The sequence below is a fragment of the Phascolarctos cinereus genome, unplaced genomic scaffold (genome assembly GCF_003287225.1).
Source record: "Phascolarctos cinereus isolate Bilbo 61053 unplaced genomic scaffold, phaCin_HiC Scaffold_4;HRSCAF=312, whole genome shotgun sequence".
NCBI lineage: Eukaryota > Metazoa > Chordata > Mammalia > Diprotodontia > Phascolarctidae > Phascolarctos > Phascolarctos cinereus.
The window spans coordinates 356,723,677-356,738,369 of NW_027555847.1; the positions used below are offsets into that span (position 1 = coordinate 356,723,677).

General features: G+C 36.4%; 1 protein-coding gene across 1 annotated transcript in view; it reads right to left on the bottom strand.

The window, feature by feature from the left end:
- The window catches only part of LOC144454094 (sperm flagellar protein 2-like), a 142,121-nt gene that overhangs the window by 122,313 nt on the left and 5,115 nt on the right, over positions 1–14,693 (bottom strand). The window contains exons 4-7 of the mRNA XM_078151756.1: positions 14,125–14,372; positions 10,310–10,421; positions 6,760–6,917; positions 6,025–6,180 (exon numbers count right to left, since the gene is read on the bottom strand). Of these exons, the coding sequence (XP_078007882.1) occupies positions 6,025–6,180; positions 6,760–6,917; positions 10,310–10,421; positions 14,125–14,372 (674 nt within the window). The remainder of the gene's footprint in view (positions 1–6,024; positions 6,181–6,759; positions 6,918–10,309; positions 10,422–14,124; positions 14,373–14,693) is intronic.

Genomic DNA, 14,693 nt, shown 5'->3' on the forward strand with positions numbered 1-14,693 from the left:
TGCACTTAGGAATAGACATATGTGGGTTGGAGTTTGCTTTTTTGGAGGGTCTGAGTTGCCAGCATCTTATTTAGGAAGTTTTTGGGTTTTTTAAGCAATTTTTTAGCCCTAAAACTGTTTCTGAGCTGAAAATGGCCAGTGTTAATTTTAGATGTGGACTTTAGTGAATGCTATGGATGTTTTCATCTATCTATCTATCTATCTATCTATCTATCTATCTATCTATCTATCTATCTATCTATCTTCCTATGTCTAGATAGATAGATACAACAACATCTATATATTTTCATTTCTTTTTTGAGTCAATGACCTAGAAACCAAAATCTTAACATTTATCTCTCTTTGGGATGTGAACTGAGTGATGACAAGTATTATATTTTTGCCTTTATTTAATCCACAGGTACAGCTAGGTGGTGCCATAGTTCACAGAGTGCTGGCCTTGAAGTCAGAGAGACTCATCTTCCTGAGTCCAAATCTTCCCTCAGACACTTACTAACTATATGACCCTGAGCAAATCACTTATCCCTGTTTGCTTCAGTTTCTCATCTGTCAAATGAGCTGGAAAAGGATATGGCAAGCCAGTTTAGTATCTTTGTCAACAAAACCCAAATGGGATCATGAAGAGTTGGACATGACTGAAATGACACAAGCATAACAGCAACAGCATATTCACAGTGCTTACTTAGCACAGTGTCTGGCCCACAGTAAGTACTTAATATATGAGTGTTGACTGATCCTTATTTTCCAGTGTGTCTGAAAGAAATCCTCTACAGTTCCTATATGGCAGGAGAAGTGGGATAGGAAGATCCTTCCCCATCACATAGTGGCATTGCATAATGGCATGCAAATATAAACTCTCTTTCTTATTTAGAAGCCTGGTCAAAATCTGAGAGAATTTGAAGAGTTTTTCTGGTATCAGCTATGTAAGAACTTTCTGAAATAGCTCTGAAAATTGCTCAGCTAGTTGTTATAAAGGCCATTGACTTCAGGTAAGAGATCAGTCTTGGGCTTGCACTAAATCAAAAGTCCAGATGGGAAAGAAAATTTGGGAATAGTACAATTATTTAGTGCTTTAATGTGCAAAGGCATAGCTCCAAAAATAATATATTACTATATTTTATGGCCCCTCCTGGGTTACTGCCTTTTTGTGGTATAATGAAGCTATGAACTATGCCATATGGCATTATCCAAGATGGACAGGTCACAGTGTAGAGTTCTGACAAAAGGTGATCCACTGGAGAAGGAATTGGCAAACTATTCTAGTATCTTTGCCAAGAAAACCCCATGAATAGTATTAAAATGATAAAAGATATAATACCAAAAGATGAGCCCCTCAGAAGGTTTAGAGTTTTTTAGATTTCATAACTACAAGTAGCTCTACAAAGAATGAAGTGTATGGGATAAAGCCAAAAGAAACCTCAGCTGCAAATGTGTATAGTGACAAAAACAAAGTCCAGCGCCATAAAGATAAATATTGTATAGGAACCTGGGAATGTAAGGTCTATGAACCAAGGTAAGCTGAATGTGGTCAAACAGGAGAGGGAAAGATTAAATATTAACATCTTGAGTGTCAATGAACTTAAATTGATAGGAATGGGTGAATTTAATTCAGGTGATCATTATACATACTATTGTGGGCAGGAATCCCTTAGAAGAAATGGAATAGCCCTTATAGTCAATAAAAGGGTGAGAAAAGCATTACTGGGGTAAGGTCTCAGAAAAGGACAGCATGATTTCTATTTAAATCCAAGGCAAACCATTCAACATCACAGTTATACAAATCTATGCTCCAATGGATGCTGGAAAGGCCAATATTACTTAGTTCTATGAAGACCTACATCTTCTGGAAATAACACCAAAAAAATGTAACACTCATCATAGGGAATTGGAAGCTAAAGTAGAAAATCAAAAGATAATTAGAACAATAGGCAAGTTTGGCCTTAGAATACAAAATGAAGCAGGGCAGAGACTAATAGAGTATTGTCAAGATAATTTGCTGATCATAGCAAACACTCTTTTTCAACAACCCAAAAGGTGACTCTACACATGGATGTCACCAAATGGTCAATATCAAAATCAGATTTATTATATACTTTGCAGCCAGGTAGTTAAAAGAAGATCTAAAGCAGACTATGGCTGAATCATGAGCTTCTTTTTTTGAAATTCAGACTTAAATTAAAGAAAGTAGAGAAAACCATCAGACCATATAGGCATAACCCATCCCTTATGAATAGATTCAAAGGATTAGATTTGGTAGAGTACCTGAAGAACTATGGACAGAGATTCACAATATTGTACAGGAGGCAGAAACAAAAAATATCTCAAAGAAAAAGAAGAGCAAGAAAGCAAAATGGCTGTCTGATGAGGCTTTACAAATAGCTGAGGAAAGAAGAAAAGTGAAAGGGAAAAGAGCAAGGGAAAGATATACCCAATTAAATGCAGAATTCCAGAGAATAGCAAGGGGAAATAAGGTTTCTAAATAAGCAATGCAAAGAAATAGAAGAAAACAATAGAATGAGAAAGACAAGAGATCTCTTCAAGAAAAGTAGAGATATCGAGTGAATGTTTCATGAAAAAATGGGCATTATAAAAGACAAAATGGTAAGGACTTAACAAAAGTAGAAGAGGTTAAGAAGAGGTGGCAAGAATATACAGAAGAACTATGCAAGAAAGATCTTCACACTGATAACCACAATGGTGTGGTTACTAATCTAGAGCCAAACATCCTGGAGAATGAGGTCAAGTAGACCTTACGAAGCATTGCTAACAATAAGGCTAGTGGAGGTGACAGAATTCCAGCTGAACTATTTAAATTCCAAAAAGATGAAACTGTTAAAGTGCTATACTCAATATGCTAACAAATTTCAAAAACTCACTGTGGCCACTGGATAGGAAAAGATCAGTTTATGTCCCACACCTAAAGAAGGGCAGTGCCAAAAAATATTCAAATTACTAAACAATTAATTGTGCTCATTTCACATGCCAGCAAGGATATTATCCTTGAGATTCTGCAAACTAGTCTTCAGCAATAAGTAAACTGAGAAATAGCAGAAGAGGCAGAGGAACTAGAGACCAAATTGCCAACATTTGCTGGATTACTGAGAAAGCAAGGGAGTTCCAGAAAAAAAAAAAACCAAAAAAATCTACTTCAATGACTACACTAAAGCCTTTAACTGTGTGGATCACAACAAAATCTGGCAAGTCCTCAAAGAGGTGAAGTACCAGATCATCCTACTTGTTTCCTGAGGAACCTGAATGCAGGCCAAGAAGCAACAGTCAGTACCGAAGATGGAACAACTGATTGAGAAGGAGAAATAATGTCATGGAAACAACAAGCATGAGCTTAGACAGACCTTGGGAGAGGCCAGAGGATAGAAGGACCTGGCAGGCTATGGTCCATGGGGTCTCAGAGAGTTAGACACAACAGAATGAATTAATAGCTATATATTTTGGAGTCGAAAGAAAAGAATCAATGTGATTTTGACTAACTAATGTCTGGACTTCAAAGACTGGTATGTTTTGTTGCTGCTGATTCTGAGGCAGATTTGGAGAGTAATTTTTCCCAAAGTGTCACTGCTTATTTGAAGTTTTTCAAGGATGTCATTCAAGAGTACACTTCTTTTGGACTAGTACAGATCTAGGTCGTTTTCATTTGTCTTTCAAAGTATATTGTTAAAACTTTTACTATCTCATCTAAAATAAAGAGAGTATTTCAGTATTACTATATTACAGTATTTTATTTGAAATTGCATAACTATTGTGGAAAATTATTTTACCTCATATATAAATCACAAAAATGAAAAATAACTATGTGTAATACAGAACTTAGAAGTCATTATTTTAAAAAATCCAGAATTATCTTTGAATAGCCTTAACAAATTTGAAAAAGAAAAAAAAGTCAGGAAGTGTTCTTTATGTTGAGGAAAGCATAAGGTCAAATATGCCTACAACCTGTCAAGTGGAATAACCTATTCATTTAAATCCATGGGTAAGTGTGATCTATCAATAGCTGGTCCTAACACAAGCATGTCAGAGAGGAAATGATTTCTAAATTGAGTTCAGTATTCCAAGAAGTTCCAAGTGTGAAGGAATTGGCCTCTGAAAACTCAGGACCCAGTCACAGAAAGTAAGTGACCTCATTACAAGGTGTTAAACTAATTGTAAAAATGAGACTTCCCCTGGTGATCCCTTTATGGAATCCAGACAAGTCCCTTCACTGAATTAGAAAGGGGACGATGCCATTGGCCAAGCAATGATTGCCTGCAGCCTGAGTAACCCTTAAAAGAGGGTGGAAAAGACCCAGAGGATGTGTGTTCGAGTGGCTCCAAGGAGGAGCAAGATTATGGAGGGATCCAGCTCCCAGGAAGACACACAGAGCTAAAGAAGGAGATGCCACAAAAAGTCCCACCACTCTGTTGGGCAGCTCCAAAGGGCTTCTCATAGCCTCCCCTTCTCCTATTCCCTCCCCCTACACATCTCACTGGGAGCTGGGCCCTTCCTTAAGACTGACTGACTGCTCCCTGGAGCCACTTACACTGACCACGACCCCCCCCACTGGAACTCTTCTACTAAAGTCTTTCAATTTGAGGGTCATCCAGGATGCAGACAACTGTTTTTTGGTCAGAGCACCATTTTCTTACTAATTCACTCAAGATACTAGTTTGGAATTCATAAAGGGATCACCAGGTGGCTGCATTTTTACAAGAGCTGAATTATGGGATCCTTACTTTCTGCAACTAGGGCCTGGACTTTCAGAAGCCAACTCTCTTAAACTAGACTTTCTAAGAACCTGACCTAGAAAGAGTTTTGTTTGTGTCTCTATGGTAAATAGCAAACCTATAGGAAAAATATGGAATGCACTTGACTTTTGTGGACTGCTCTAATTCAAAACAACATCCTCAATTCTGAACTAGAAAAACAGACCAGAATATTGTTCTTTCTTGTTATGAAAAGACATTTATGACTTGGAAAACAAATGAGACTTTCCATAATTGTGACTCAGGATGGAACTGCTTCCTTCCCTGACCTACATTTTATCTATTTATTATCTATACCTCATTTATCTGACTTCAGTGAAAAAAGAGTATTCTACATAAGACTATAGATTCCATATAGGCAGGTATGATACATTAATTATTTTTGTACCTGCCCAGTGCTTATCACAGTTCTTTTAAATTATGCCATTTTGTCCAGGATCTGTGGTTTCACATTTGTGAAGACTCTCTCTCCCAAAGTAGATCCTAACTCAGTCAATAAGTCTTGAAATGTACTTGGAGGTTCAGAGAACTTATGTAACTGGCCCATGGTCACACATCTAATAAGTGTCAGAGGTGGGAATTGAACCCAGGTCTTTCTGATGCAGTACAGCACTCAGTTTACTCTGCCATGATGACTCTTTAAACACATTAGGAATCTATTCATAATAAGTGATTGGTTAATGGATGAATAAAAGCAAATTTTCAAGTTTACTGCAAAATTTAAGCATCAAAAATAATTTTAAAGACCATTTTGGTAGAAAGCTTTCTAATATATATCACTCCCTTACCTTATCAAACATCAGATTTAACACCATCTAACTCTTTTTTGATAACTAAGGGTCATTACAAACATCAGTTGTTGGACTGGGCTACAACACATGGATGCCCTTAGTAAGTTGTGAAGCACTGCTTCCCTTTTCATTAAATATCCCCAAGTGATCAGACTGTCAGAATTTTTCTGCCTACTTCTTATAATCTCTTTGTCTCCTCCCTCTTCTTGGACTGGTTGTGCTGTCTGCACTGCTGTTTCTAGTTGGCTGTCCAATTTTACACATTGTCCTATGTCAGCAAGGTGGCATTGCCACGACTGCTGAACTGAATAAGAGTGCCTGGGCTTTGCCACTTTGGGTTTGTGGCTGTGTCCCAGATGGCTGAGGCTGTCAGAAGCATGGCTTTGGTTAGTGGGCTACTACTGTAATTTAGATTTTATCTCCAAACCTAATATGAGATATGAAAAATCAGGATTATAAGTCATTCCATCAGTCACCTGCAGCTTTCCCTTTTCCACCTTTCCTTTTTGCCCCCTTTGGAGACTGTTCCTTTTCTTCCTCTGGTTCAGAGGGAGGTGGAGGTGGAGGTTTGGGTGAGGGGGCTTCTTCTTTCTTTTTCCTCTCAGCTTCCTGTTCTTCTAGTCTCTTTTTAGCTTGAAAAAAAAACCAGAAAATGTTTTTATTACGTGGTACAGGCTGACATTATTCAAACTAGAACAATTATAAACATACATGTCAGGGTGAACCAGAGAATCCACTAATCTACTAGATTGTGGCACTTCCAGCAGCATTGGATACGAAGCCTTTGGCTCTGTGGAGAGATATTTGTGCTCTGGATCCCTGCTGAGGGATGCAGGTGATCAATGGCTTCTAACTGATCTTTCTGTATCTAGGTGACTGGGGACTGTGACAAAGAAGACTGGCAAATCAGCCAGGAAGAACGAGCATCCCACTCTACGGGCTTACAATACACAAGGAGATATTGATTCCACCTTTTCAAGGTGACTCCTTTGTTGGGACAAAGCCAAGGTCAGCTCTTTCTTGGACATCTGTCAAGATGGACATGGGTGTCAGGGCATGATACAGGGCAGTATAAAAAAGCGAATGCCATCTTGGACTCCATTACGAGACACATAGTTTCCAGAAATAATAAGGGGATGGTCTCATTGTGCTTTCCTTGCCCTGGTAAGACATCTGGTGTCTAATGTAATGTCCTAAAATGTGACAATTACCTTTAGCCTCTTTTTTCCTTAATTCAGCAATAAAATACTCTTGTATTTTTGTGGCTAAAGTTCTTTTATCTACTTCTGCATTGACTTTGATTAGAATGTCTTGTTTTTCTGAAAACCATTTCTCCAATTCTGGCCAGTTGTCCAAGAAACCTAAAATTCTGCAACATCAAAAGATCAGTGTTATCAATTTGTTGAATAACCTTTAAGCTACATTTTGCAGCTTTTTTAAAAAAAATGAGTAAGGTGAAATGAGCACTAATAAAATTGTTTAACCTGAAAAAAACAATCTAAAAAGTCAATTATAGGAAGCTAAAAGAAATGCTCACATCAAAGCAATATACATATACATATTCATATCTATATACCTATACATGATCAACACTATTAGAAACAATGCATTAAATGATCAAGGCCAGTATTCTTGTGATATATTTCTTTTTCATACTTTGAGAAATATTTACATGGAATAAGATGCAATTAGAATTTTTCCACCATTTCAAACACGGTTTGATCATTTTATTCATAGCTAAGTAAAAATCCAAGGAAGTGGCATAGACTTTGTCTATACACATGGGCAAAAATCTTCTAAGAACTACTCTGAGCAACACCATCAGACTTATCAAAGCAGTTCAGCTCTCTATTACATGGTGCTGCATATAATGTTTTGTTGTAAATAGAGACCTGGGAAGTAGCAGATACTTTGGTTGGGCTATTGTGTAGATGAACTCAGCTCACCTAAAACTGAGGGCCTGTAACAATTCTGGGAACTATTTTGTTTTCATGAGAATGGACAGTCTGAATGTAGTTCAAATGACTGGGAAACAAAAAGTCCCAATTAAATAAAAATAATACCATATTTAAATACTTCAAATTATTATGTTAATTAAATGTGAGACATTTCTATTTAAAAAATAATTCATTTAGAAAGTTTTTCTAGTTCTAAAGTCTTACCCTTCCTCCAGCTTATCCTCCACCCATTGAAAAAGCAAGCAACATGATGTCAATTATACGTAGGAAGTCATGCAAAATATATTCCCATATTAGCCATGTTGCAAAAAAAAAATTTAAAAGCAAGAAAAATAAAGTGAAAAAAGTATGCTTCAATCTATATTCAGAGTTTGCCACTTCTCTTTGTGGAGGTGGATAAAATTTTTCATCATGACTCCTTTGGAACTGTATTGGATCACTGTATTAATCAGAGCAGCTAAGTCTTTCACAGTTGATTATTGTTACAACATTGCTATTAGAGTGCACAACATTCTCCTAGTTCTGCTCACTTCATTTAGCATCAGTTCATGTATGTCTTACCAGATCTTTCTAAAGCCATCTTGCTCATCATTTCTTATAACCTAATAGTATTCTATCATAATCATATACCACAACCTATTTAACCATTCCCCAATTACGAGTAGCCTCTCAATTTTTATTTTTTTGCCACTACAAAAAGAACTCCTATAAATATTTTTGTACCAATAGGCCCTTTTCCTTTTTCTTTGATCTCTTTGGGATATAGACCTAGCAGTGGTACTGCTGAGTCAAAGAGTATGCATAGTTTTATAGCTCTTTGGGCATAGTTCCAAACTGTTCTCCAGAATGGTTGGAAGGTTTCACAACTTTACCAATAATGCCTTGCTTTTCCACATCCCCTCCACTATTTGTTTTCCTTTTCTGTCATGTTAGCCAATCTGAGAGGTATGAGATGGTACCTCAGAACTGTTTTAATTTGCATTTCTCTAATTAATAGGGATTTAGAATATTTTTGAATGGCTATAGCTTTATTTCTTTGTCTCAAAAGTACCTATTTATATCCTTTGACCACTTATCAACATTTACCTCTTATTTTTATAAGTTTGACTGAGTTCCCTATATGTTTGAGAAATGAGGCTTTTATTACAGAAACTCACTGTAAATCTCCTCCCTTTGCTGTTTTTTTTCTTCTTTCTAATTTTTGGCAGCACTGATTTTGTTTGTGCAAAACCTCTTTAATTTCATGTAATGAAAATTATCCTAAATGTAAGAAATTTCAAAGTTTGGTGTGATGAACGTTCAATTATTTTCCATGTAAATTCTTACTCCTCAGCAAGAACCCCATCTACCAAACCATGAATTGAACAAATTTAATGTTACTTAATTTTTACTTATTTTTAAATTCAGAGATATAATCCTTACATATAAAATTTAGCATAGGATTTATCAGTTATTTATAAAAGTTACTGTTGTAAGGTTGTGGGGCAAAATATCTTTTAAGCTTTTGTTGGCCATGTTTGTATACAAAAAGACCAGGAGTATGTTTAAGCAAAGACAGCAAAGACTTCAATTTTGGCTTTGTCTCTCTGACTTTCTCCATCCCTTATATACATGAGATAATGCATATTAGAGAATGGGAGAGATTTAGGGTTTGAAAACTGGAGAACTCTGAACCCCATAGCTATTTGGTAATTATTAGCAAGTACCGATGTAGCCTATTCTTCATAGATTGAAAATTGGATATTACATAACATATTCTCTGTAATCAAGGGTGAGGCAGAGGTGCTCATGGTTCTGCAAGAAGGAAGAGGAGTCCCAAGGAAAAGGAAAAAAAAAACTAAATCCAAGAACATTTGCTAACTGGGAAGTCCTGAGTGTTTATTCTAAAGACTTTAGTGCCCAGGGCTGAGAAGCTTTTGCTGGCAGATGAATGGAACTCAGCAGCCAACAGCCTAAAAGAAAAAGACAGGAGAGGTTTTTTGCTGGCTCTTGGGACAGATGTCTGCTTTTCTAAAGGAGACAAAGCCTATGGTCTAGCTTTTTCCTTGAGAAACAGATAGCCAGGGACCAATCTGAGCCAGAGGAGGAATAGCAGTTGGCCATTCAATAGCTAGTAATGCCTACATGTCCTAGGAAGCAGTGACCATCTCAGCTGCATCTGGTGGACACTATGTGGTCCCCAAAGCAGCATCCTGCAGAGAACACAAATAGCAGGGGAACAGCACGATGACATTAGGAGAAGTTATCTTCTGTCCTGTCATGTAAGAGGCATGAGTTCTCCTTCAAGGAATGCCCCATGTTTCCTAATGTACTCCCCCCCAATATCTGTGCCTTACCCATATGTGTTTCTTGTGTGTGCAGCTCTCCACATGCCTACACTTTTCCCACTGTTGCTGTGTGTAAAGGAAGTGTGCCCCCCAGGTTTAAAGAAGAAACACTGTTGGTACTTCTAAAAAATTATATCATTTCATTAAATGCCTTTATTATGATCTAATTATGTGTCTTCTGACTGACTAAATAAAAAGTAAACACATTAGTAGGAGCTCATAAGTTAGGGTTTTAAGGGCTATGGATCCAGAGACTACTTTGAACTAGGAATAGTCATTTCCTGGAGGAAACTTGTCCTTTGAATTGGTGAATTTCCTCAGGTAATACCCCATTTTTGTTTTAGAATAAAAAAAGTAAATATTTATGTCAATGTATTTTCTCTCAAGTTTTGGTAATTCCAAAACAGCTGCAATTTCATTTATCTAAGTGCTGGATCAATAATAAATAAAAGAAGGAAAATAAGTGTTAAACTGACCTGTGTTGTATCTGATCCCTCAAGAGCTCAGTCTTTTTTTGATCTTCAGAAACTGATTCTGGACTTTTACCGTCCTTTCCAAAAGTTGGTTCAGGGGTACCTTTTTCCCCTCCTGCATGAAAATTCTTTCATTGTAAAAATGTTTAAAAAGCTTAACATAAAAGCCTAGCATTCCTACTACCTGCCAAAACAAATAGCTGTCTAAAATGATTATCAGATACCAGTTAGTCCTTGCCCAGAACTAGACAACGTTTTTATCAATAACTAAGCAGGCAGAATAGAACTTGTCAATTCAGTTTGCACATTGGACAAAAGAATCACAATTTGAAATTTCCTTGGGTAAAGGTGAAAACTGGTCAAAACCAAACAAGATTAAATTTAGATACAGGATAGTACAACTCACTAAAAAGGAAAAATTAAAAAAAAACTACATAAATTCAGAAAAGGAATGTAAAGCTGAAAAATAATATAGGATCCTAGTGAAGAAAAGGCTGATTAATGGTCAGAAAAAAATCAACTCTATACTTTAGAGAAGAAGTATGATAATGGATTATAATGGCAGTTAAAACAGAACATGACAGGTTGAGTGTAATCCCTCTGAACTAATGAACACATAAAATGTAAGGAACCTAGAGTTCTGAGGAGAGACTTAAGTTGGAAAAACTTGAGGAGTGGTTAAAAGGATTATAAATATTTAGCATGTTGAAGAAAGGGCTGAATGATGATAAAATAATAACATTCAAGTAGATAAAGAACTCTTTGAATGAATGAATAAAAGCATTTCTTTAGTATTTTCTATGTATGAAGCACTGGGCTAAACACTGAGGCTACAAAGAGGAAAATAAGACAGTCCCCACTCTCAAGGAGCTCACATTCTAATGAGGGAAACACGGTATTTAGACAGTTTCAGCAGTATGATAGATGTAAACGTCCCATAATAGACCACAATGGTCAGCTATTTTCTATTTCTAACTCCACTGAGGAAATGACAAGAGGAAATGGGTCCAAACTACAGCATGATGCATCTAGGATGTTTGCAATGAAGGCTATCTTCTGCACATTAGGGTTATTACATTCAAATGGGTGGTGAGGAAGATTATGAAAGCTTCTTCTCTACAGGCCTTTAAGAAGCACGGATTGTCACCTACTTGGGATGTTATAGGGGAATCCTGTCTAGAAAGAAGGTAGTCAATGAACTAAAAGACTTGTCAAAACCCCTTCCATCCTATATCTTACTGCATTAGACTTCTTTGGAAAGTGAAGAAACGATATTGTCACTCAGATAAAAGTATCACTGCCAAGATACTAGAAAGAATAATATTGCTATCATAGCTCCAAATATCTGTCTCTGTATCCTGGGCCATCTCCTGCTGTCCTGATACATACATGGCCACTGAACCCAGATGGTCCTAGAGAAGTAAGTGAGGCTGGCAAAGTTTCCAGCAAATCAGAGCCACTTTGATTCTTCTCTTTCAACTCCAGAAAATAAAGTAATATTTTATTTTGGGAGCAAGGCTTCCATCTACACCTTAAAGAACTAAATAATTGTACTGTTCCCAAATTTTCCTCCAAACCTAGACTTCTATTTAGTGCAAGCCCAAGACTGATCTCTTACCTTTACAACCACTAACTAACAAACGGGTAAGTAATTTTCAGAACTATTTAAGGAAGTTCTTGCATAGCGGAGGACCCAGAAAGCTCCTTAGACTCTCTCAGATTTGGGCCAAGCTTCTAAATAGGACAGAGAGTTTGTATTTGCCTGTCTGTGCAATGCCACTACGTGATGGAGAAGGATCTTCCTATCCACTTCTCCTGCCTAGATAGCTTTCCTTCAGACACACTGGAAAACAAGGATCAGTTAGTCAATAAGCATTTCTTAAGCACTTACTATGTGTCAGACACTATGCTAAGTAAGCACTGTGGATATATTGTTGTTATTATTGAGTTGTTTCAGTCATATATGACTCAACGTGATTCATTTGGGTTTTCTTGGCAAGATTCTACAGTAGTTTGCCATCTTTCTCTGGCTAATTTTATAGATGAGGAACTGAGGCAAACAGCATTAAATGACTTACCCAGGGTCATATAGCCAGTAAGTGTCTGAGGCCAGATTTGATCCAGGAAGATGAGTCTGCACAGTCCAAGCACAGCCCTCCCTCACTCAAATAAAGCCAACTGCAAGTCATGTCATCATCTCCCTGAGGTCATGGTCAAAGGACAAACTACACACAACTTTGAGGGCAGGGACAGTTTCACCTTAACCTTAACCCTAAATGCCCACTCCCAGAAATTACTGGTGGGTGAACCCTTCAGCTGCCATCATCATTAGCTTCCTATTTATACCTACGATCTGGCATCACCTTCCATATATACCTGTATATTACATATATATACATATATAACATATATATATAATATAATTATATATATATATACACACACATACATATATCTATATCTATATAGATATATACCTATATGGATATATGTATTTTTATATATACGTATATATATATACATATATATACGTATATATACATATATATATGTATATATATATACATATATATATGTATATATATATACATGTATATATATATATATGTATATATATATATGTATATAATATATATATGTATATATATATATATGTATATATTATATATATGTATATATATATAAAATGTATATTACACATAGAGGTTACCTTCCATGGAGTTTTACTATTATTTTCACCAAGAGAATTCACTTAATTATTAATACATGCCTATGTACAAGTATGCACACTGACACAAATTGTTATACTTCCTTCCCTCATGTTCCTGCATCCAAACACTCAAAAGAGAGATTTCTTTAGAATAAAATTGTCTTGGGGATATTACTTATTTCTGAAACAAAAGCCCATCTTTTTAATATCAATATTCTGATGATTATATTGAATAGTTATAATTCATGAAATATCAGAGTCCCCAAGAATCTAATTTGTGGGCCAGCAAAAGATTGTATCCTGAGAGTGAGTACTGGAGAATTATGCACAAGAAGCAGGAGAAAAGAAACACGGCTGGAAGGGAGGATGGGTTGATCATGTATCAAGGGCAAGAGAAAATCGATGGATGGTTTGCTGTAGCTAAGCACTGCCATGTGGATGTTCCCAATAGTCTCATCTGTGACAGAAGGTTGAGTCGGAACCTTAGCTAATTTGAAAATGATTTCACAGAGCTAATATAAAAATACAGTAGCCAGAAGAAACAGTGGGTGACATCTTGCTTATATCAATAAGACAGTCCATGACTTTAGTCTGGGTGACACCACAGAAATGTGCTGGCATGATATGAAAGTGTCTCAGTAGCGATACTCATCTAAATTGAAACAGCTCAGTGTACTGGGAAGACTTCTGATTAGGAGTCAGAAGGTGCAGGTTGTTGTGAGAATCAAATGATACAATTTACATAAAGTGCTCTGTAAGCCTAAAGTGCTAGGCAAACATATACTATTTTTATAATTACATAAATAATATCAAGAGAGCATCTTTTAAGCAAGTTATTTTTGGAGGGGTTCACATAAGAGGTTGTAGTTAGCAGGGATTTTCACTACCAGCTTCTCATGATAGATGTCATCAATGAAATTTACGGAGTCTAGGGCTATAGGGCTGAACAGTAATAGTCATGGGAGAAGAGTTAGAGGTAGGTGGCTCAAGATTTAAAAAAAAAATCAAAATTTATTTCATGAAATAAATTGTCATACTTCATTCAGCTTTTCAATGCATAAATGCTACAAAGCTCTATAAAATTTCTTTCATGAGCTGTTCAACTTACCCATCACACGATTCAACACCATCGTATCAGTTATATCCAGCAACATAGCAAAATCAAGTGCAGGTGGAGGAGGAGGGGGGTCTTTAGGAGCTGTCGGATCATATACCAGTGTTGATTTTTTGTAACTCTTTCCCTCGTGATCTTGTTGATCAGGGTTGAACCCTGTAAGGGCTTCCTCAAGAAGTTTTGCTTGAGTTACTGTCATTGGAAAACCATCCAAGATCCATCCTTTTTCTATTGGTACTTGACTAAAGTTTGGAAGAACATGAAATTGCTAATATTTAGGAAAAAATAAAACTAATCATGACCATAATACTAAAAGGGCTGATTGTTATCTTTTGGGGGTTAAATCGGGTGCAATTAGAATAATACAGTGTAATAAAAAGCTATGAAAATCTCATGACATATTTCAATTTTATAGCAAACCAGATTAATCTTCCTAAAACACTGTTGCTATCACATCACTATTGTGTTAAAAAAATCTTCAGTGGCTACTTCATGGTCAAGTCCAAATTCTTTAGCTTTGAATTTAAGACCTTCTAAAATGTGTCTTTTTCTTACCTTTCCAG